Source organism: Misgurnus anguillicaudatus, unplaced genomic scaffold (assembly GCF_027580225.2).
Source record: "Misgurnus anguillicaudatus unplaced genomic scaffold, ASM2758022v2 HiC_scaffold_26, whole genome shotgun sequence".
NCBI lineage: Eukaryota > Metazoa > Chordata > Actinopteri > Cypriniformes > Cobitidae > Misgurnus > Misgurnus anguillicaudatus.
Genome location: NW_027395276.1, coordinates 3,777,585 through 3,799,362, shown reverse-complemented (window position 1 = coordinate 3,799,362; position 21,778 = coordinate 3,777,585). Strand labels below are relative to the sequence as shown.

At 36.6% G+C, this 21,778-nt stretch overlaps 1 protein-coding gene across 4 annotated transcripts in view; it reads right to left on the bottom strand.

Moving 5' to 3' along the window:
- LOC129443213 (ATP-dependent 6-phosphofructokinase, platelet type) overlaps positions 1–21,778 on the bottom strand; it is a 40,020-nt gene that overhangs the window by 16,065 nt on the left and 2,177 nt on the right. For all 4 annotated transcript variants that reach the window (XM_073864409.1, XM_073864410.1, XM_073864408.1 and 1 more), the window contains exons 2-15: positions 17,676–17,749; positions 17,455–17,532; positions 14,241–14,430; positions 13,989–14,154; positions 12,725–12,769; positions 12,522–12,630; positions 9,568–9,663; positions 6,791–6,883; positions 6,518–6,643; positions 4,093–4,157; positions 3,899–3,968; positions 3,389–3,535; positions 694–764; positions 32–119 (exon numbers count right to left, since the gene is read on the bottom strand). In XM_073864409.1, the coding sequence (XP_073720510.1) occupies positions 32–119; positions 694–764; positions 3,389–3,535; positions 3,899–3,968; positions 4,093–4,157; positions 6,518–6,643; positions 6,791–6,883; positions 9,568–9,663; positions 12,522–12,630; positions 12,725–12,769; positions 13,989–14,154; positions 14,241–14,430; positions 17,455–17,532; positions 17,676–17,747 (1,416 nt within the window). In that variant the 5' untranslated portion in view covers positions 17,748–17,749. The remainder of the gene's footprint in view (positions 1–31; positions 120–693; positions 765–3,388; positions 3,536–3,898; positions 3,969–4,092; positions 4,158–6,517; positions 6,644–6,790; positions 6,884–9,567; positions 9,664–12,521; positions 12,631–12,724; positions 12,770–13,988; positions 14,155–14,240; positions 14,431–17,454; positions 17,533–17,675; positions 17,750–21,778) is intronic.

Here is a 21,778-nt window from a genome sequence, read left to right as displayed (position 1 = left end):
ATGTAATTGCAAATCAAATACACAGACATACCTCGAATCCTCCAATAACCAGTAAAGCATTGATGTTGTGAATCCTCATCTGTTCTGCAATCTTATCAATGTGTTTTGCTGGAAGCGTTCTGAACACATGGCAAGTATTAATAAAATCATTATCGTGACAACAACAATAGCAAAGTTTGTCATATTAAAATAATAGTTCACTCCAGAATAAAAAATTTTGTGCATATAATTAATGTCTAGAGGGATCATCGAGCACTTTGTGTCATTACTGCAATACCATTCTTAATGTGATGTTTTGCAGTAAAACCGCACCTCCCACACCTCCTACCATGTGGCATAACCTGTCAATTCACCCCATTGTTAGCACCACACGCAGTTGTTGTGAGGCACTCGTGATTGCACGTCAGAAACTGAATACTTGTCTTTTCGGAAATTATTCTTATCACCTCATGAAATTAAAATAATCCATGTGACTACAGTGGTACAATTTTCATGATGTCTTTACTGCCTTTCTGAGCCTTGAACATGGTACAGGTCGGTTGCTATCAATTGAGGGTCGGAAAGCTCTCAGATTTCATCGAAAAATCTTCATCTATGTGTCGAAGATGAACAAAGGTCTTTTGGGTGTACGACATGAGGGTCAGTAATTTCATTTTGTAGTGAACTACAGGCTTTTGATTTTTTTAATCTCACCTTTTTGTTCCCAGCAGTGATCCGCCCTGACCTGTCCAGCCTCCAACATCCCCCCAATGTATTTCTTTTATCTAGCAGAGGACAAAAATAATAAAACATGGACAGTACTTTACACTACTACAATAAGGGTTGCTAAAAGGACTGTTGCATAAAAGGTTTCTTTGTATTGGAAGTAGGTCCTACAACAGGGGTCTCCAACCCTGCTCCTCGTGACCTATCGTCCTGCAGACTTCAGTTTTAATCCAGCTCCAACACACCTGTCTGTAATTATCAAACAATGCTGAAAACCTTATGTGTGTTGGAGTTCATGCGGCACTGATCACAACACTCCACGTGATACGAATTCGCAGGTCAGAGTTCACCACACTTGATGACCTGCGACATCGTCCCACGATCTTGCGTTTCAGGTCTAGCAATTGGAAGTCTAGCATTACTGCAACTTTAGTGAATATCCGTGTGTCTCAATTCGTTCCCTAGCTCCCGAGGTCGTAAATCAGTATATCGTGTACACAGGTTCGGGCACTGGTAAGGACCCTAGCTCACTTCACATTGGGACAATGTTCACTTATTTTTCTGTCACGTGATCACTCACAGCTGTTACTCATCAACAACCGGCAAAACCAACATCTCTCTGACTTAATTTTAAAAACAGTACATTGTGAAAAATGCTATCACTATTCTCTTACATATCTGTGTTTAAAATTGGAGGCATATAATTACATTTTAAATGTAATAAATATATTTACAATTTTAAATAAATATTATTATTATTTTAAATATTGAGCAGATTGTGGTCCCTTACTGTGTAGCAATGCGTGTTTATATTTACAACTAAAACAAACGTTTGTCTTTATAAAAGTTCTGTCACATTTCATAAAGTTTATTGAGTTGGATCACGTGATGTTCGGTTGGCGAGTTTCAGAAAAGGTCACGTGATTTCCGGTTAGGGAACATAGGGACCATCGATGCTCACTGGTTTTTGCGTTGCATTGTGGGAATTTTTAGTGAACGAACGTTCCAGTGCACTGAACGGATTTTGCGATTGAGACAGCCCTTAAAATGGCTGACTCCCTGATCAGTGCCCTGACTACTGAACAAGGGAACTGATTGAGACACACGGTATGTCAAAAACAACCCTTTTAATAAAAGTTGCAACCAGAAATCCTTTATATTGAATATTTTAGTTGCCGTCCATACTGTTTGCCCCAAAAATATCAGGAAACATAAGACTAGATTATTAAAATACCAATAGAGTTTCGTCCTATGAAGTCGAACACACCTCTTGATTAACTGCTTCAGCTGTGTTTGATTTGGAGCTAAAATCTGCAGAACGGTAGCTCACCAGGAACAGGGGTCTACAGACTATACCAATGATTAATTTAGGAACCTTTAATCAAAGAGAGCTATAGGGAACAAAAACGGTTCATCACTGCGAAGAACTCATTTAGGGCGCACTTATACTATCCAAATCAAACCATGCCCCAGCGCAATTGTATGCCCTCCCTACTCCCCCAGATGCACACACTCACACTGTACTTTTATCGTTTCAAGCCCACCCGAGCTTTCGTCATTAGGATGCGATTGATTTGAACAAGGAAGCAGGAAGTAAAGCGCTCTCTTAAAGGAATAGTCTACTCATTTTCAATATTAAAATATGTTATTACCTTAGCTAAGAATGGTTGATATATCCCTCTATCATCTGTGTGCGTGCACGTAAGCGCTGGAGCACGCTGCGACACAATCCTACATACTGTTCCTTTAAGTTACTTTTCTTACTTTGCCAAGGCTTGATTTCTCTCAGGCTTTGCAGGTGTTTTTATGACAGAGAAGTTCTGCATTCAGAAAATGCATTTCCATCGCAAAAATGATAAGCTCTGGCCTGCCATCTCCGTTTCTGACGCAAACTGTTCCCGATTAGCCGCGACACATAGAGTGTGTACTTCTACGTTAATATGTTCAGTTTAATTCAGTACATATTTTTTTAATCAAATGCATTAAACTGAAAAGTAACTTGCATTACTTTTTTAAAAAAGTAACTCAAATATTAATGTGTACATTTATAAAGTAATGCATTACTTTACTCATTACTTCAGAAAAGTAATATTATTACGTAATGCGTTACCCCCAACACTTGTGCTTAACAGAAATCTGAATATGATCACTTCTACTGTCATACGGTCAAACAAAAGTTAGCTTGTTGTTTTTCTAACTGATCATATAAATCTACTTATCTACTTACAGTACATTAGCTACAGAATCAGAGCACACTCATGATGTTGAGCGACAAATATTTGACCAAAAAAGGCAAAACCCTCATGAGTGCAGGATCTGTAATGCTACACTGGATTAAATATGGCATTCAAAACAATGCAGCGGGGGATTGTGGGAAGGAAAAATGGACTCACAGTAAGCATGATTGATTTGCATACACAAATACACACACATGGCTTATAGTGTACTGAGAGCCCCATTTCATTAAATATATTATTTTTTTCAAATGACTAAAATGTTCTCTTGCTCCTTGCGGTGTCTCAAAACTCAAAATTTGCATGTAGGAAGCTAGACTTTTTTTTAATGAGTCTTATTACATCTGCTTTAGACACACAAACAACGAATGGGCATACAGAATGTTCATAACACATTTTAAATGTGCACAGGGTTACATGTACAAATTCAGTCAGTGGTGTTATGTTACCTGTCCCTTGTAGAAGCCCTCAAATCCATCATTAACAGCAAACATAGTGTGACCCTCTGTGATGCCCACCCTAACAGCCGAACGGACCGCTGCGTTCATCCCTGCTGCTGGAGCACCGACATTCAACACGGCTACATTAAATGAAGTCTATAGAGAAGATCAAACAAACATAATCAATTTCATTAACACTCAGGCCTGTTTAACAAATCCATTAAGCTGAGCTCACAGTAAAAAGCTCCCTTTTGTTGAATAGACTGCTTAATATACACAGGAATATTTATAGTTTATAGACTAAAATGATGCACAATACAACCAATAAATAATTTAGTCTGAATTTTGAGTGCTGTAGGCTAAATAATCTCAGTAAACAAGACAATCTACTATGTATTCAACTTCTTGAGACGTTTAAATTAAGATTTTGAAATAAATCTGAATAAAACTATTTGAATCAGAGACTGAAGCCAGCTGTGATAAATCATGTGCATGGGTCTATAATTGTGATTGACTTACATGTGGCACCTCAGCATCAATTTTGTGGTGAGACAAGAGTTTGTAGGTGTGTAGGTTGTTTTCAAAACTTCTAAATATTTTAGAAAAAAAAAGAAAAATATTAAAAGCACTGGTCATATTTCATATTGCATTAAAAGCGCATTGGATTGAATGGCTTTTTCTTATGATGTGTTGAATGACATCTGGTGCTGTACCTGCCGCGTAATTTCATAGCATCATCAAACCTTTTTTCATCCATCGCCTTCTGCACCTCTTGAGTCTGCAGTGTAACAAACAAATGAAAGTTTAATAACAATCCTATTAATAATCTTTTCATTGCCATTTAAGTGAACCCAGATAGCATGCAACCATTAAAGGGCACATGGCATGAAAATTTCACTTTATGAGTTTTTTTGACATTAATATGAGTTCCCCCAGCCTGTTTATGTTCGCAAATTGGTTAAAATTGGTGATAGGTGTAAACTGAGCCCTGTGTATTCTGCTTTGCCTTTGAAAAAAGTCTGCTCAGATGAGCCGTTTAGGAATGAGCCTCGTTATGTCGCCGGAAGGAGCGAAGTTACCCCGCCTTTCTCTGCTTTGCCTGCTTAGAGCATTTGGGCCCCGCCCATTAGGGTAGAGCGTACAGCCACAGTACCGTAAGCGTGCCGTTGTTTTTCATCGAGAGACATTGAGGGAAGCTTAACATTTGCTCTGTACTTACTAGATAAAACTTTGAGGAACAATCTAAAGGTCGACGCTGGATTTGCAGAGAGACTGCCACCGTTCAGTTTGCGTGCACCGTTGTTTTTCATCGAGAGACATTTGCTCAGGTTTACTGGATAAAACTTTGAGGAACAAGCTACAGGTCGGCGCTGGATGTGTTGTACACACATCAAAGGGATATGTCGCATATGGAGTGTTTTATGGAGCGCTGCATTTAAAAATATGTCTTTCCAAAGCAAGATCTCAGTGTATCATTGTTGGTATAAAGTTAAGCCCCCTCAACAATTTCACATGCCCCCTCAGTCATTTCATCCTGCAGCCGGGCCTGGGATATGATAAAAAAGACGCTCAGCAAGACACTCACTTAATAGTAAACTCTGATTACACATGAGATTAAGTGAGTATTGAAAGCTAGTTTGACTACGAAAAAACTGTTATCCAATCATAGCAGTGGGCGTTTACTTCCAAGTCATCATGCGGCCCGCCCATCAAAACCGAGCATTTCTCAAGTCAGCCTCTAAACCAGGGTACAAAATAGCCGATTACTTATTGCTTTTGATGTTTTTTGATGTAAAAATCACGCAAACGTCATAAGACCTTAGACAACAGTATAAAACAGTAAAATATGACATGTCATGTGCCCTTGTTAAAACAATGTTAAAATTGTTGATTTATTGATTCAATGGTATTAAAATTAACATCACGTTTGCACCCTCCATTAATATTGAAATTTCAATAAACCACCAGTATGGTGATCAGTGTGTGCTTCAGTTAGGACCTTGACTCTTGACTTTCACCAAGTTAAATCTTTCTTTGTATGTGTTTAAGAAGAAACACATGCACATTGAAAACGAGAGATGTGTTTTAAAGTCAAGTTGTGTTTTTTGAAGAGGTCAAGATGAAATAAAATTAAAGGATGAGGTTGATCCTTTTGTGACTGTTATAATTGTTCTGGTTTGTAAACGCACTGTGACAAGGTAAACTGAAAAATAATTCTGACACATACAGACAGTCATGGATTAGTTTAGTGCTATGTTGATACTAGAGGTGGGCAGATCCAACACTTGGGATCGGGTATCGGACTAATGGGGCCGATCCAAATCCGATACTGTGCTTTACTCGTGGTTGTTACTGTTATGCTCTGAATATAGTGTATAAAAACATTTCTGGTGCTTTTATAATAATCTGACTTTTTCAAAGTCTTCCTACATTCGACAGCTTTATGTGAAAAACAAATGCATATATGAAGTTAATTAAGGTCACAAAAACTGAATTGTGTTAATGCACTGGAGTAGCGGTGAATTAAATGCATCATATACACAAGTGCACATACAAACACACAATTCAAATAAATGGATCAAGAACACCGAACCAACAGATCGCATAGGTATGGAAAAAGGGGGTATCATCCTACCCCTTGTTGATACCCAGGATGCATTGCAATATGAAGCTTTCTTTTGTTGATCATTGATGAGTTTCATGGACTGATTCATGATGTCAGAGACTGATTTAGTAGTTTAACCTTTTAAGTGTGTTTTATAATTTTTAAATGACACTGCTTCCAACTATCACTGTGATATTACCAATTTATTTACACATCTTTTACACCACATGCACACACAATAAATATTATTTAATTATTGAACCCAAACATAAGAGCTTGATTTAAAAAAAAAGCTCATTTACAAATTGAGATGCACTTAAAAAAATGGTTTTGCACTCTTTATTTAATCATTTTGACAAATCACATTTTTTATCTTCTGAATGGCCTTACTGAAGAATCAGGACTGGACTTTTGCACAATGAGAATGATCATTTCATATTTAGGGTGAACTATCCCTTTAATATGTGTTAACCACTAAGCAATGATCCACAATGTTTTTGTATTCAAGTTTGAATTAAACTTTCAATACTGACCATCTGAACGCACTCCATTAGAGGAAGCCTGACGGCCTGATTCCCACACAGAGACACCACACATGCTGGAGTACCAGGAGACGCTTCTAACAAAGCCAACACAGCTTCTACTCCCATACGACTCGCCTGCAGAAGAAGACATACGGAAAATAAACCCAAGCAGGGTGATCAGGACAAAGCCAGAGAGCCATGTAATACATTTAACAACAAACATTCATGTTAAGATGGGCAACTGTACGTAAAGAATATGAAACTGTTAAGTGAAGCTCGTACCAAAATCCTGTCGAAGGCCGAGGGGGTTCCTCCTCTCTGCACGTGACCCAGAATGGTGACCCGCGTGTCAAACCCCAAACAACGCACAACCAGCTGCACGAAAACATCAACAACATTAAGAAGTGAGGTTTCCCAGACACAAGGTCTAATATACTTTAATGGCAAATCTTAATGTATTCATTATTTCACTCTCAAAAATGAAGGTACTTAAAAGGTTCATCCCAGCGATGCCATAGAAGAACCACTTTTGGTTTCTTTAAGAATCATTCAGTCGAAGGTTCTTTATGGAACCATTTAATACAAAAAAAAATTATTCTATGGCATAGTGAAGCACTTTAATTTTTAAGAGGGTAGTTTTACAGTATATATTTATGACAGAACTTAAGATGGAACCACCCAAAAACTCTAACATGATTTAAAATGTCCAAAGATTTGCTGTGTAAAGAAGCTACATGCCTAAATAAAGCATTATAAAGCAGGGGGGTTTTTCTAAAGACAATCTCAGCAAACATACCCACAGACGTGTGTGTTTGAGAGAAAAAAATTTTATGTGATATTTCCGCATTCATGAATTTAAAGAAACTTGATATTTAAAATAAAAAAGCATTTGTATTTACACTAAATAAACTGTGTACAAAAACTCTAATCGAAAAATTACATTTAATACAACTACAACATAATTTTAAGTAAAAGTTGGTTAAAAGTTTTGAGCATGGGTCTGGTCATGGGTTATGAGTTTGTGAACACAAAAATGGATAAATTGGATGCACAGTGAATAAAATCATCTTCCAAATGCATAAATGTAAACATAAACTGGTAGCATGTCAGCATACTGTTGTCCGAGATCAAACAACGCAACCTTTTGCAGGATTCGAACCAATAAACTTTTGGTTACCTACCAAGATATTTGTGTACTGGACCACAAATCCATAAGTACATAAGTATCACTGGTATAATTGTAGCAATAGGCAAAAATACATTGGATGGGTACAAATTATCAATATTAGGATATTAAGTAAAGATCATGTAAATAAAACATGTATATCATTAGTAATAAGTGATGCTAAAGACTTCATTTGGAAAACTTTTGCACCCTCCATTGATTCCAAATTTTCAAATAGTTGTATCTCAAGCAAATGAAGAGTTTGGTTCCAAAACGCAATAATCCATTTAGACTAATTTGAATAAAAAAAAAAAAATTCTATACCAAGAAAATGACAAACACTATTTTCACATAGCATATTTAGGTTATAAAAACATAAAAAATTCAAATCCATAATTTGATTTTCAAAGGTTATTATAAAAACGTATTATTTTTCCGCAAAATCCAAGTTATTTTTTTTAAATGCTTTGAACTCCTCTTGAAAAAAATACTTTTAAAAAAAACTTTCGAAATGCTTTGAGTGCTTTTGCAAAAAATCAATTGAATCAATATATAAATCTTTGCCATGTTATATTCATTTAGTTGACTAGTGGTATACATTGATTAAAAAAAAACATTAATTTCATTAAGAGCACTGTCATTGCTGCGGTTATACTTGGAACGTCGTCGCTGAACTTTTTTGACAGCGATCAGCTGTAAAATGTTTTGGTCCTGTTTGATTTTTCGTTGACTTTGCGTAAAATAATGAAAAGTTTTTCATAAGATCCCCTGGGGTCAATGTGTTAGCATGATGCTGTCGGGAGAACAAGCAACAGCCAGCATTTTTCCATCGGCCGAGTAGCTTACGTTTCTTTCCCATCACAGAAAACCACCACAGGTTTTTCAAGGTCATGAAAAGTATTATTTTTAGTGCTGGGCAAAGATTAATCGCGATTAATCGCATACAAAATAAAAGTGATTTTTGGCATAATATATGAGTATGTGCTGTGTGTAATTATTATGTATATATAAATACACACACATTAATGTATGTATTTAAGAAACATTTACATGTTTATATATATTTATTTATATTTTTATATATTCTATATTAAAAAAAAGAAAAGATATATAAGTAAAACAATTCTGAAATGAATATATGAATGTGTGTGTGGTTAAATATACACAATAATTAGACACAGTACACGCACATATATTATGCAAAAAAAAAATCACTTTTATTTTGTATACGATTAATCGCGATTAATCTTTGCCCAGCACTAATTATTTTGTTTTTGTTTGTTGATCACGAAGTACAAAGTAGATGAGGAAAACTAGGATTCTGTGTGTATTCAAAGCGCTGTCATTGTTGTTTACAGTGTGTTGATGGTGCGCTGTGATTAGTGGAGCAGATTTATTGCATTTTGCAAAGAAGGAGGACTGGCGTTTATCGCGTTTTGGAAAAAATGGGAGAAAAGATGACAGAATAACACGGCGTATAGTGGATTTTACATGAAATTAAGAATTTAATTTTTAATACTGACCTTATACAATACTGATTTTCATAGTAACACATTTTTTTATTGGGTTTATCGCTTTTTGGAACCAAACTCTTCAAATACTATCCTATCCTAACAAACCATACATGAATGGAAAACATATTTATATATAAATAAAGGGCAAAGTATGCATACGCAGACTTTACTCTGGGCTTTATGGTCAATGACTCAATGGTTTTGTGGTCCAGAGTCACATAAGCACTAAGCTACCACATCCTCTTCGAGTTAAGTGGGTTCAGTAAATGATTCCTCCAGTTTCCCAGAATGCTCTCTGCTCTTATACTTATAGAAATGATGCATTGTATGAGTGGAAAGACTTATTAAGCATGCATGTACAGATGTTGTGCATTACTCACATCCTTTATATAGTCTGTGGTTATGGGTTGGTTGCTCTGGTCTATTGCACCTTCAGCTACTATGATGATATTAAGCCGTTTCTTATCAGCACGATTCTATAAGGGAAAAGAAGCAGCCATACAACATACAGACAAGATGAAATACTCACATCCTTCACTTTATTGGAGCCGATGCTTTTTCCATGTCGGTCTGTGGCTCCTTCAGCCACTATGACAATATTAAGTCGAGAACCTCGCGAGCGACTCTGCACAGCAGGACAAACACTGCAGTACTGAAACACACTGTGTGTGTGTGTGTGTGTGTGTGTGTGTGTGTGTGTGTGTGTGTGTGTGTGTGTGTGTGTGTGTGTGTGTGTGTGTGTGTGTGTGTGTGTGTGTGTGTGCATTTGCATGCGTGCAACCGAGTGTTCACCTGTGCCCTGTGTTGTGCTTTTGTGCTTACATGTACACTACCACGTTTAAGGTCACTTATATTTTTCTCCACATTTTAGAATAACAGTAAACTTATCAAAACTATAAAATAACACAAAATAAATCAAACTATGTTACATTTTAGGATCTTATAGTAACAATATAAACACACACCTTCACTTAAGTGAGCCTAAACTTTAAAATGGTAGTATACATTACATGTAAATATACCTTCTGTGTGTGTGTGTAACTAAATGTCTCCAAAGGAGAGCAAAACCTCAATTCTCAATCTTTGTGCAGACCAGTCAATGATAAATAAATAGAAAACAATAAACATACCGAATGTTGAAAATCTGCAAATCCACAAAAACGTGTAAGGATTAGGCTTAGAGGCAATATATGTAGATATAGACTGCAAAAAAAGTATTTGTCTTGTTTTCAGTACAAATATCTAAAAATACTGTATTTTCCGGACTATGAGTCACTCCGGAGTATGTCATCAGTCAAAAATGCTTTTTGAAGAGGAAAAAACATATATAAAAGTCACAGTGGACTATACGTCGCGTTTATTTAGAAAATGATTTCACAAAATCCAAGCTGAAGAACAGACATTTAATCTGGAAAGGCAAGTTATTCAACTAAACAATAGCACACAGAACAGCAGGCTGAATAGGTGTCCGTACATGTTAACTTAACATTATCAGTTATTTATACGATACACAATAGCCTACAGAACATACCTGGAAGGCTGAATAGTCTAAATTACCACGACAAGCCAAATCAAGTTCAAAAAGGTTCAAAAAAGTAATTTCGCAACACTGAAAATGTGCGACTTATAGTCCAGAAAATACAGTAAATTAAGACGCATTTTCTAAATGTAAAATGACATAAGAAAATAAGTCTAGTAAAGACATTAAATATAAAATGTAATTTAATTTGTACTTAAAACAAGCAAAAATAATTATGGGGTGAGAAAGTGTTTAGGAAAAAATACAATTATTTCAAGATTTTTTTCTTACTCCGTTGGGCAGATTTTTTTCTTGTTTAAAGCACAAATTGAACTACATTTTATATTTAATGTCTAAAAACCTAGACTTATTTTCTTAGGTCATTTTGCTTATGAAGACCATACATCTTAATTTAAGAATTTTTAGATATTTGTACCGAAAACAAGACAAACATACTACATAAAAAAGTCGTTTTTGGCAGTGTAGTTTGGGGACAAAATCTTATTTAGTCTCCGTCTGAGAACATCCAATGATTCAAACAAAAGAAAACGTTTTAGGAGGTAGTGTCGGTGTTTAGTTTAGACTACAGTATTATAATTAGGGCTGTGACAATACATCGCGTTCCCCGTTCAAAAGACCTGCCTGAAATCAATTCATCGGAAGGCTCCGATTCTGTGTTTCATGCACAGCTTGTGCATGTACTATGGCTCTGTGATCAGTAGAAATTCCTTATCAATCTAAAATCACTATGAGTTTGAGTCATTTATAATGTGAATTTAAAAAAGCAACACTCTGTATATAATAAATATTTTTATTATCATGAAAATACCTGAAACAATCTGAGGAACAGCGATATAAATATCTCTTTAGACATGTCCTGGAATAGCGTTTGTAATGCTGCTACTTCTGTGGCACAAATGCCATTTCTACGCGAGAGCGCCCTCTGGCTTTTGGATGTGGCGGCATTTCAGCGTAATTCATTAAAATTCATTCATTGAGGAAACGCGCATTTGCACGATTAATCGTCACAGCCCCAATTATAATCAGCCTTATATAAAAAACAGCAGATGCCTGTGACCCTGTCTGTAGCAACGTTTCCATTAAAGATTTGCGCAAAACTTTTGCGTCAATTTCTAAATGTTACAGTTGACAAAAAACGATTGCGAAAAGACAGTGTTTTCATTAACCGTAATTAAAAGTCATTCCAAAAACCACGGCGTCAGTAGAGTTGGATTACATTCTATGCAGCACAGACATCCATGCTGATGACATCAAAATACCACAAGAGCGACTCGAAAGCATATAACTCTGAATCGTTCTCGCCGTATTTTGATGTCATGCGCTTGACGGTTCTTTAGAAAATATTCCAGCCAAACATACTGCACCATATTTAAAGAATGATCATGTGACTTACGCACATCAGCTTTCCATTGCAGTTTTGCGCTATATTCATTTTTCGAATTGCCTGCAAAACCACCTCACCTGAGAGTATAAACCATTTTTGTGATACATGGGAGTTTATGCAAAATTACCATCTTTCCATTGGGTGCAATTTCAATTTGCGCAACTTGATGGGTAGTGGAAACGCAGCTTCTGAAATTCAGGTTAAAGTCTCATTTTCCAAATTTCACATTTCAATCTTTGACATGACCTTACTCAATCAACATTAAGATATCAACATATTTTCACAGAATATTATTTACATTATGTAGGATGAGTTTATGTAGAAAACAGTAAATCAGAAAACAAATGATTTTAGCTGGGTCTTCACAGGCAGGATCACATATTTGTAGTTAATCTGTGCATGTGTGTTACCTCTGATAATTTATGACACATCTGTTCCTCCCAGCCATCTTCAGGTGGCATTTCAGGTATAAGGACCCAGTCAGCACCACATGCAAGAGCACTGACTAATGCTAGATACCTACACACGTGCACAAACACACACATAAGTAGTGATTTGTAAAAACGTTTTTTTTTTTCAATTCTCTTTGTGTGGTATTAAAGCAGGGTCATACCCGCAGTGTCGACCCATCACCTCCAACACAAAGGTCCTCTGGTGGCTAAAAAACACAACATGGAGAAAATTCTTAAATTTCAGTTCAGGAGTTTAAAATATCATAGGTCATGTGATCCAATGAATTTGATATTAAAAATGTTTGCATTTTACTGTAGGGGAAGAGAGGGCGAGATGTGTGGAGTTAAAATCTGCTTAACTAAAGGAAACACTAATCACCATAATGGTGACCAAACAATTTTAATAAAACATTAACATCTAAATATCTATTAATTCTTAAAAAAGCAGACATTTCAGTTGCTATAAGTCAGAAGGTGTGTTCGAGATCATCCGGCGCTGTGCAGACCGATCGGCGAGGTTTGCCGCTTGCAGTTGAGGGAGGAACTGAAGACGGAGCCGTCAAGTCGGACACCTGCTGCTTGCCGTAGTGACGTGTGTGCCGTGTTTCCTTGTTTTTAATCGCAAATGAAGTGAATTAGATGCTGAATTTGATAAAAACAAACCTTTTAATAAAAAGTTGCAACCAGAAACATTTTATATTGAATATTTTTATTGCTGCTTATACTGTAGTATGCCCGACATTAACGGCAAACCTATATTATTAAAATACCTAGAGTTTGTTATTCTCATTTTTATTTTATTACACGACACAATAAAACATATTTAAGCATATAAAAGAGTTTTTACTGTTCAAAAACATGAATTTATAATGTTTATTAGTGGAACTAAAGGTTGGATTAAACTCGAAACGCACGTGATCGTTGTCATCAGTGAAGCGACCAATCACGTAAAGCTGTTACGTCATTACGTCATTCTCCGCTCTGGAGAAGCTGCACCGGCTGAGCTAGCCGGCTACTCTCGAAAATGCTCTTGCGGTACTTAAAAACCATATGAAGCCAGCTGAAGTCGGACAAAATTACTAACCGGAATGCACTGCTTCAAGTCAGCCGCCGATCGGTCTGCGCAGCACGGCATGAAGTCGAACACACCTAGTATCTTCAGTGATTCTGCCCATTATCATCAGGTGTTTTTAATAATTAAAAAAAATCATCACTTAAATGATCACTTAAGTATCTAATTAACTTTTAACAACCCTGCAGGTGGTTCCCATATAAAATCAATTAATTCAATTAACACTGCAGAAATTACTGTGATTACCTCATACTCAACTACAACACTGGTATTTGGTATAGGGTTGAAAAGGCTACTGCTTGCTATAAGAATAAGGTTATTGGTGTTTGCTATAAAATGATATTTGAATATACCTCTGTGCTGTGGTCATTATTGCATCCACCACCTCTATGATTCTGTGCAGTGCTGAGTCGGTGCCTATAGTCATATCTGTCCCACAGAAATCATTGTCTATAGAGCCCACCATTCCCACTATATGCAACACCGAATGAGTCTGAGCAGCTTCTTCGCTGATTTCTCCTGAGTAACAAAGACCAAGAAATACAGACAGGTGAAAAAACGAGACGGACAGAACGTGTTTATTACTCCTTCCACTACTCTGTTACCTGATTGGACGAGCTCATCCAGTAGTTCGCTCCACTCCTCCCTAAAGAGATTAGCCCCGGTTAAACTGCCGTCTCCACCAATCACACACAAGTTGGTGATGCCATGCAGCACCAGGTTGGAAGCAGCACGCAATCGTCCCTCCCGGGTACGAAAATCCTTGCAACGGGCGCTGCCTATCACAGTGCCACCCTACACAAACACAGTCACATCAAGAAAAATATTGTATGTCATGTTCAACATTTGATATTAGCTTAATAGTGACTGAATGCTGTGCAATACATTACTGTATACAGAAAACGCCTTAGGGAAGTCGCACCACTATAATGTTTGCAATGCCTCCCGGCAGTTATTTCAGTCATGCAAGACTAAAGTCTGTTCTACTTGAATGGGGAATGACGGAAATCTATAAAATCGTGTGCAGAAATCACAATTAAAGGGATAGCTCACCCAAAAATGTAAATAATGTCACTTGTTTCAAACTCGTAAGAGTAAATCTTCGGAACACAGTTTAAGACGTTTTATATTTAAACCGAGAGCTTGTTGACCCTTTATTGAAAATCTACGTACAGTATACTGTCCATGTCCAGAAAGGTAATAAAAACATCATCAAAGTAGTCCATGTGACATCAGTGGGTCAGTTAGAATGTGTTGAAGCAACGAAAACAAGACAGTCTGTTTTGTACCGTCTTTTCAGTTGATTTCAGTGACTGCAAGTCAGTTGTTGTTCTTATATTACTCTTTCTTCAGTGATTCTGCTCATTATCATCAGGTTAAATTTCACTTCAGGAGTTCAAAATATCATAGTCATGTGATCCAATGAATTTGATATTGAAAATATTTGCATTTTACTGTAGGGGAAAGGATGGAGTTATAATCTGCTTAACTAAAGGAAACACTGATCATCATAATGGCGACCAAGCAATTTCAATAACACATTAACATCTTACAGCACGCGTCTCCCTCAGACTGTAAACGAAGCCCGGGCGCAAAAAAAACAGCTGGGGGCACCAGATAACACGTCAGACGCGTCATCCAATCAAGTGCAGTATACAGGACAGTATGCCGTACGCAGATTTTCAATGAAGGGTCAACAAACTCGCAGATTAAATCTTAAACTGTGTTCCGAAAATGAACGGAGGTCTAACGAGTTTGAAATGACATGAGGGTGAGTTATTAATGACATTTTCATTTTTGGGTAAACTAATTTTTCTGACCAACAAATACACTGCACATAAACCGTAAGGTACCAATACTTTTGTTTCATAACTTTTGCAATTTTTACCCCAATGTTGATTTTAGCTACTAAGCATGCACACGAGTTCTCTGGTACTGTGACAGAGCTTCTCCCCCAGAAAAATCATCAGTCTTTATCCATTTATGATTGGTTCTTTTAACTGGAAAGCGGGACTTCTGTCCAGATTGAGCTTTGCATTGTCCATTATTCATAGTAATAGGAGTGCTCACAATTCACAATTTTATATGTTTGCACAATGAAATTTCTTAGAAATATGCTTGATATACTTTATGGCAGTGGTTCTTAAACTGGGGGCAAGGTGCCAGGGGGGCCCCAGTTTTATGACATTTTATAAAATACATGAATTTGTGTAATTAAACCTAACAAATAAATAAAAATAAGGCTACTAACCAACAGCACCAATTTGTATAACTTAATATGTTTGGTTTAAATAAAATGTTAAAGAGCCAGTAAGATGACAATTTTAAGCATCCTATCCTAATTTTCTCAAAATATAAATTTCAAATTACCCCATTTCTCAGAGATCCCCAAACGATTTGTTTGAAGCCGTTCAACGACTCAGTCTGCCTAAACCCCACCTTTCAGTAGCCTACTCTGCTCTGATTGGTCAACTGACACAGTGTCTTTGCACAGATCACAGATCAGTCTCACAGACCACAGATCGGTGGCACAGACCAACAACAGTGCAACATGTATTGACCTCGTGCTAACATGATTTACTGAGAAGACATTATCAACATCAATACACATCATTCATCATTAATCCAAGCAATAAAAACGACGATTGAAACTAACATTTTACACTCATTTATGCATTTATGTAAAATAACCGGGTCATAACAAAACCGTAAATGAGCATGGGTTAGCCGTTTGCTAACGTGACTCTCTGACAGTAAATTAACAGTTTAAACACAAAACATCATTCATCATTAATCCAAACAATACAAACGACGATTGAAACTTACAATTTTACACGTATTTAAGCATTTATGTAAACTAACCGGGTCATAACAAAACCGTAAATGAGCATGCGTTAGCCGTTTGCTAACGTGACTCTCTGACAGTAAATTAACAGTTTAAACACACAACATCATTCATCATTAATCCAAACAATACAAACGACGATTGAAGCTAACAATTTTACACTCATTTAAGCATTTATCTAAACTAACCAGGTCATAGCAAAAACGCTTGCTATCTTGACTCTGACAGTATATAAGTTAGAGTTTAAACAACGATATCATTCATCATTAATCCAAGCAATAAAAACGAATATAAACATTTTACGCTCTTTTAAGCAAGTATGTAGCTATAATCATACTTACAGGTTGTGGTTAGGAGACGCATGTTGTTCCAAATAAAGTGGGTACTGAACCATCTTGCATTGCCAAACGTCTAAATCCCTCTGTTAAAAATTAATTTTAAGCACTGATTCTTCACAGCCAGACACGTTTAGTATATCCCTCCTTGAAAAAGTCTCCTTTGGTAGTGAAAACAACAAAAGCTGAAAACACAGCGTGAGCTGATGCTTACACTCACACACAAACTAGCTGTGGGCGAGTCATAGTTTTTGTTTCTCCCGCAGGCAAGGCTGTAGGCGGAGATTAGTATCTCATGTGACGTGGATAAGTTCGTGTGACGTGGATAATATCAGGAAGAAGACTCACTACCTATAACGACTCGTTTCAGCGATTCAGAGTCGACTCTCTACTTTAGAAGCCAATAACTTTATTAATCGTGCACTTTTTGGTTCAACTACTTTACGTTTACGTTGATGGACAGCTACGTGACACACTGCAATAAAGGTTAGTTTCGATTTTGGATCTGTGTGGCTCTTTAAATTTTAAACGTTTTTTCTCATAAATTTTCTTTGGGGGGGCCGCGAAAGGAATGCACCAAAAAGGGGGGCCATACACGGAAAAAGTTTGAGAACCACTGCTTTATGGTGATTTGCTTACCACTTGCAACATACTGGAAACACTTTCCCATGATGCCTCTTTGATGTTGTCACCTCCATCCACCATGCCCTGATAGCCCTAAAAGATAACCAGCATCATAACAAAAGTCTGGCAACTTTGTAATCTGTCACAAACGTTCACATTGTGATCTTGTATTGATTTACACAGAACTTTAAAATATATACATGGATTCTAAAAATTGGGGGGGGGGGGGGAATCACCTCATGGATAAAATAAACTTTGGCTCCGACGTAGATTCCCATTCTGACGACTGCCCTCACGGCAGCATTCATACCTGCAGGGTGAAAAAAGACAGCACAGAAAGACTTTATAAAAAATATTTCTATAACATGTGTGGTATAAACAGGCAGTAATGTTAGGTGGGCAAATATAGAAGGAGGAGATCTGCTCGGTATGCTATAGTGCTGCGACCTGACAAGTTGAATCAAGCAACTATTCCCCTGAGGTTAGAGTCCGGTCTAAACCATACCAATGTGAGAGCTGCCTGGAGACGGTTGCTAGGGAGCACAGTGTCACCAGAGCTGAACATTAAGAGACAGAAGTGACTTGGAAAATTCTGGTCTTTTCAGCAGGATGATACTTGTAAACCGTGCTTTACAACCTGAGACTATTTAAACAATGTGAAAGAAGTGGCACGGTGTTTTCTTTATTGAATAATCTGAATGGACAGGGATCATCCACGCCTTTATGTCTTTACAGACAAAATCACCAGAGGGAACTCCCTAATATTTATATTCTGTGGTTGAGGAAATTGGCTGGGAACACAGAAATACCCAGGGGCATAGATTCTGGAGGAAACCAAAACTATGAATAACAACTCTTCACAATATTTACATACAATAATAAATGAAAACATATGTAGCGGAGAGCGGGGCACAAACTAAAGCTTTTTGGCTTTGGTTCTCATTAAAAAATATTTATGTTAGATGAATTATTTTTTACACAACCAAAAGACACATTTTGCTACAAATGAACACTTAAAAGTTTGTTTGTGTGATCTGCCGTTATCGTACAATTAAACAAAGTGACAGGAGTGAAAACGTTACCCCATCGGTGGGGTTCAAAAGTGGATATTGTTTCTATATCTGCCTATAATAGATAGATATCCACACATTCATACATCCATCATCCTTCATCTAACTAGGGCTGGGCAAAAAAAGAGATTTTGCGATTAATCGTTTTTTAAAACGTGGTCGATTAAAAATCAATTCTCAACAGTGGCGGATGCAGAACGTGACATATGGGTGGGCATGGATTAAGTCCGGGTGGGCCTGAATCTATGGGTGTCACTTTTAAATAAGAAACTATAACAAGTCTATAAAATTCGTCAAAACTTCAGAACACTAATTTAAACAGCATACACACACACCCGAACTGCACGTCACATTTTTGACATTATTGATACTTTAAATTGTAATGCAACGTGACATTTATTAAGATTTTTGGGTAAAAAACATATTGGACTCTCATAGCCTACAAAAAAGAACCTGCACACAGTGACAGGAAATATAAATGAACCCAAAAAAACCTTATACTTTTTTAAATAACCTATTAAAGTGTTTAAATAAATACGGCTACTAAATGCTTAAAATGAAGCTTCTAACATCATATTCTCTTCATGCAAATCACTAAAAATATATTTTCGTTTTCACATATTTAAGTTAACTTACTAAATAAAGAAAGAAAAAGGGAATTGCTAGAATAATGTTAGACTCTGGGGTTAAACGAAATGACAAATAAAGAAACATTTAATATACTTTTTGATGAGCACAAGAGCAAGCCTACTCGTGAAGAGCGGAGCCGAGGAGCGCGCATATCAGACGTGAACGAAAGGAATAATGGATTTAATGCTTTCACTTTATTTCCTGACAGTTTCACTTGTTAGTGAGGATAGTAATGGCTAACAAGTTACGCCGAATTACATACAACATAATTACCTAACTAAATCTGAGAGAATGCAAACACATTACAATATTTTTTCCTCCGCCCGACGGCCAAGGCGCATCATTTTTTTTAGCCCGACAGGAATTCGCCATAGCCGTAGGGACGTCGGGCAAGCGATTTTGGGAGGTTTGTTTTGTAGAAAGACTTTCTTTAAAGTGAATTTCGTTTTGTATAAATTAGATCTTAATATGAATCAATGTTTGATTAAACAATTGCCTCGATTTAATAAATAAGAAGCAAACCAAGAACGTCTGTGGTGTGGATTGAACTGAACCCACTATATTCAGCTTCCGCAGCCATACGTCTTTCTGCTTTAATGCATTTCTTAAATTAATGTCTCAATTACACAGTAGGCTTATAGGTTGTTATGATAGGCTATTTGTTGCTTAAAAGCAATAGGCTATATTGTATAAAGTGTAGCAATAAACGTGGCGTGACTTATAGTGCTGCTATATCGCTATATCAAACAACATCACTATGATCAGATGTTTTCTTTCTATTTTTTACCCCGCTGTCATATTTGTTGTGTGTTTATGTTATTGAGAGGAAAGCGCGCAGCACATATTTATAACGTGTTGTTATTCAAAATACGTTTTCTACTTGCTTGCAAAAAAAGTTCTCAAAGTGATCATGGCTGAAAGCTGCTCGGGAATATTTCATTATAACGCAACATTCAACTGCTTTAATAGTTTTTAAATAGTTATCAGGCTTACTTATAATTTTACTGTTTTTAACATAACATGCAATAGATAAATTACACCACATAAAGTAGTATACATGTCTAACTATACAGAGTAGTATTTTTTACATTTCTGATTGGGCGGGCCAGCTGTCAATCTGGGCGGGCCCAGGCCCACCCAGGCCCGCCCATAGCTCCGCGCCTGATTCTCAAAGAGCAGAATCGATTTTTTTCTTTAATATTTATTTCCACAAACATTGAACGTAAGATTAATGTTAATCTAATACTAGTCTTCTTCACTAGATGTTTTGCCTTGCGCGATGTTACCAATGAGCGAGAGGCGAGCCTGTCATTCATTCATTCATTCAGTGCTTAAAATGGTGATTTCATGTGCTTCATCAACGTTGATGCCACCTTCACATAAAAAGTCAGAGGTATGGAAGCATTTTAGATTTCGCAAGCAAGACGACGACGATAGTGTTGTGGCTTTTAATTTCTTTTTATTAATTACCCACTTGTAAACTGCTGTTCACTGTTCTTTTTTATTAATATAGTATTTGTATTAAATCTATATTCATTGAGTTGAATCGAGAATCAAGTATAAAAACTGACCCTAGAACCGTAATCGAGAATCGAATCGATTTGATAGCTTGTGAATCGAAATTGAATCGATCTGGAACATCTTAATCGATACCCAGCCCTACATCTAACCATCTTTGTATTGTGCAGCAATGAATATAAAGACATTAAATCATAATTGTGAGTTATTTCCCTGATATTTTGATACAGTTATCATTTTGATGAATAGTATTTACATTGTTTTCATTTCATTATCATTGTATACCTGATGCTTCATTGTAACACTGTGTGACAACTAACCCTGCTGTGTAAAAATGTTTTAATCCCAACTATCAGTTACTAGGAGTTGCTGACATGTTTGTTATGTTTTAGGTAACAAGACAGTGATTAAAATAATATAACGTTGGATTTGGTGACATACACACCCAACTCAAAAATCATAAAAAACAAAAGATAAAGAAATTTACTTCCATGCCTCCAAAACACTCTTTGTTCAATATCTTAACTAAAACACATCAAAACTTTAACAAAGTCACAGATCTTCTCCTGACAGTAAGAGAAAAAGATCAAATGCACAGATTGCTCAGCCCTGTAGAAGTAATGCAAACTAATTAACTCCATGTTAGTTTGTGCCCCGCTCGCCTCTACTCTTCAACGACCCCTACCAAAGTTCAGAACAAATCTACTCCCATCAGAATACCAAAATATTAAAACCATCTGAAATAACAAACTGCCACTGCCCAACCCACATAAAAATACTGTAGTCTACATTTAGACATTTACTATAGTACGGCTCAAAAACACTACAGGATAGGAACTGTACTATATACTTGAGTATACTACAGTACTTTTCATGTGGAAAGGGTGGGATGGCATTGCAGGTAGGGATATGCAAAATAAAATGCAAATGCAGACACACAATAACGAAATATAAATGAATGGTATGTAAATACTTTCATAATGGTCAATTGTTTGTATAAATACCTCAAGGGTGATCAAGAATAGTGTCTGCTCAGAGACACATCATCATCTTAAATTGTCATGCACACCATTACTCGTTTTGATTGTTCTAGGATTAAATCATAGTGGAGCTGCTGCCAC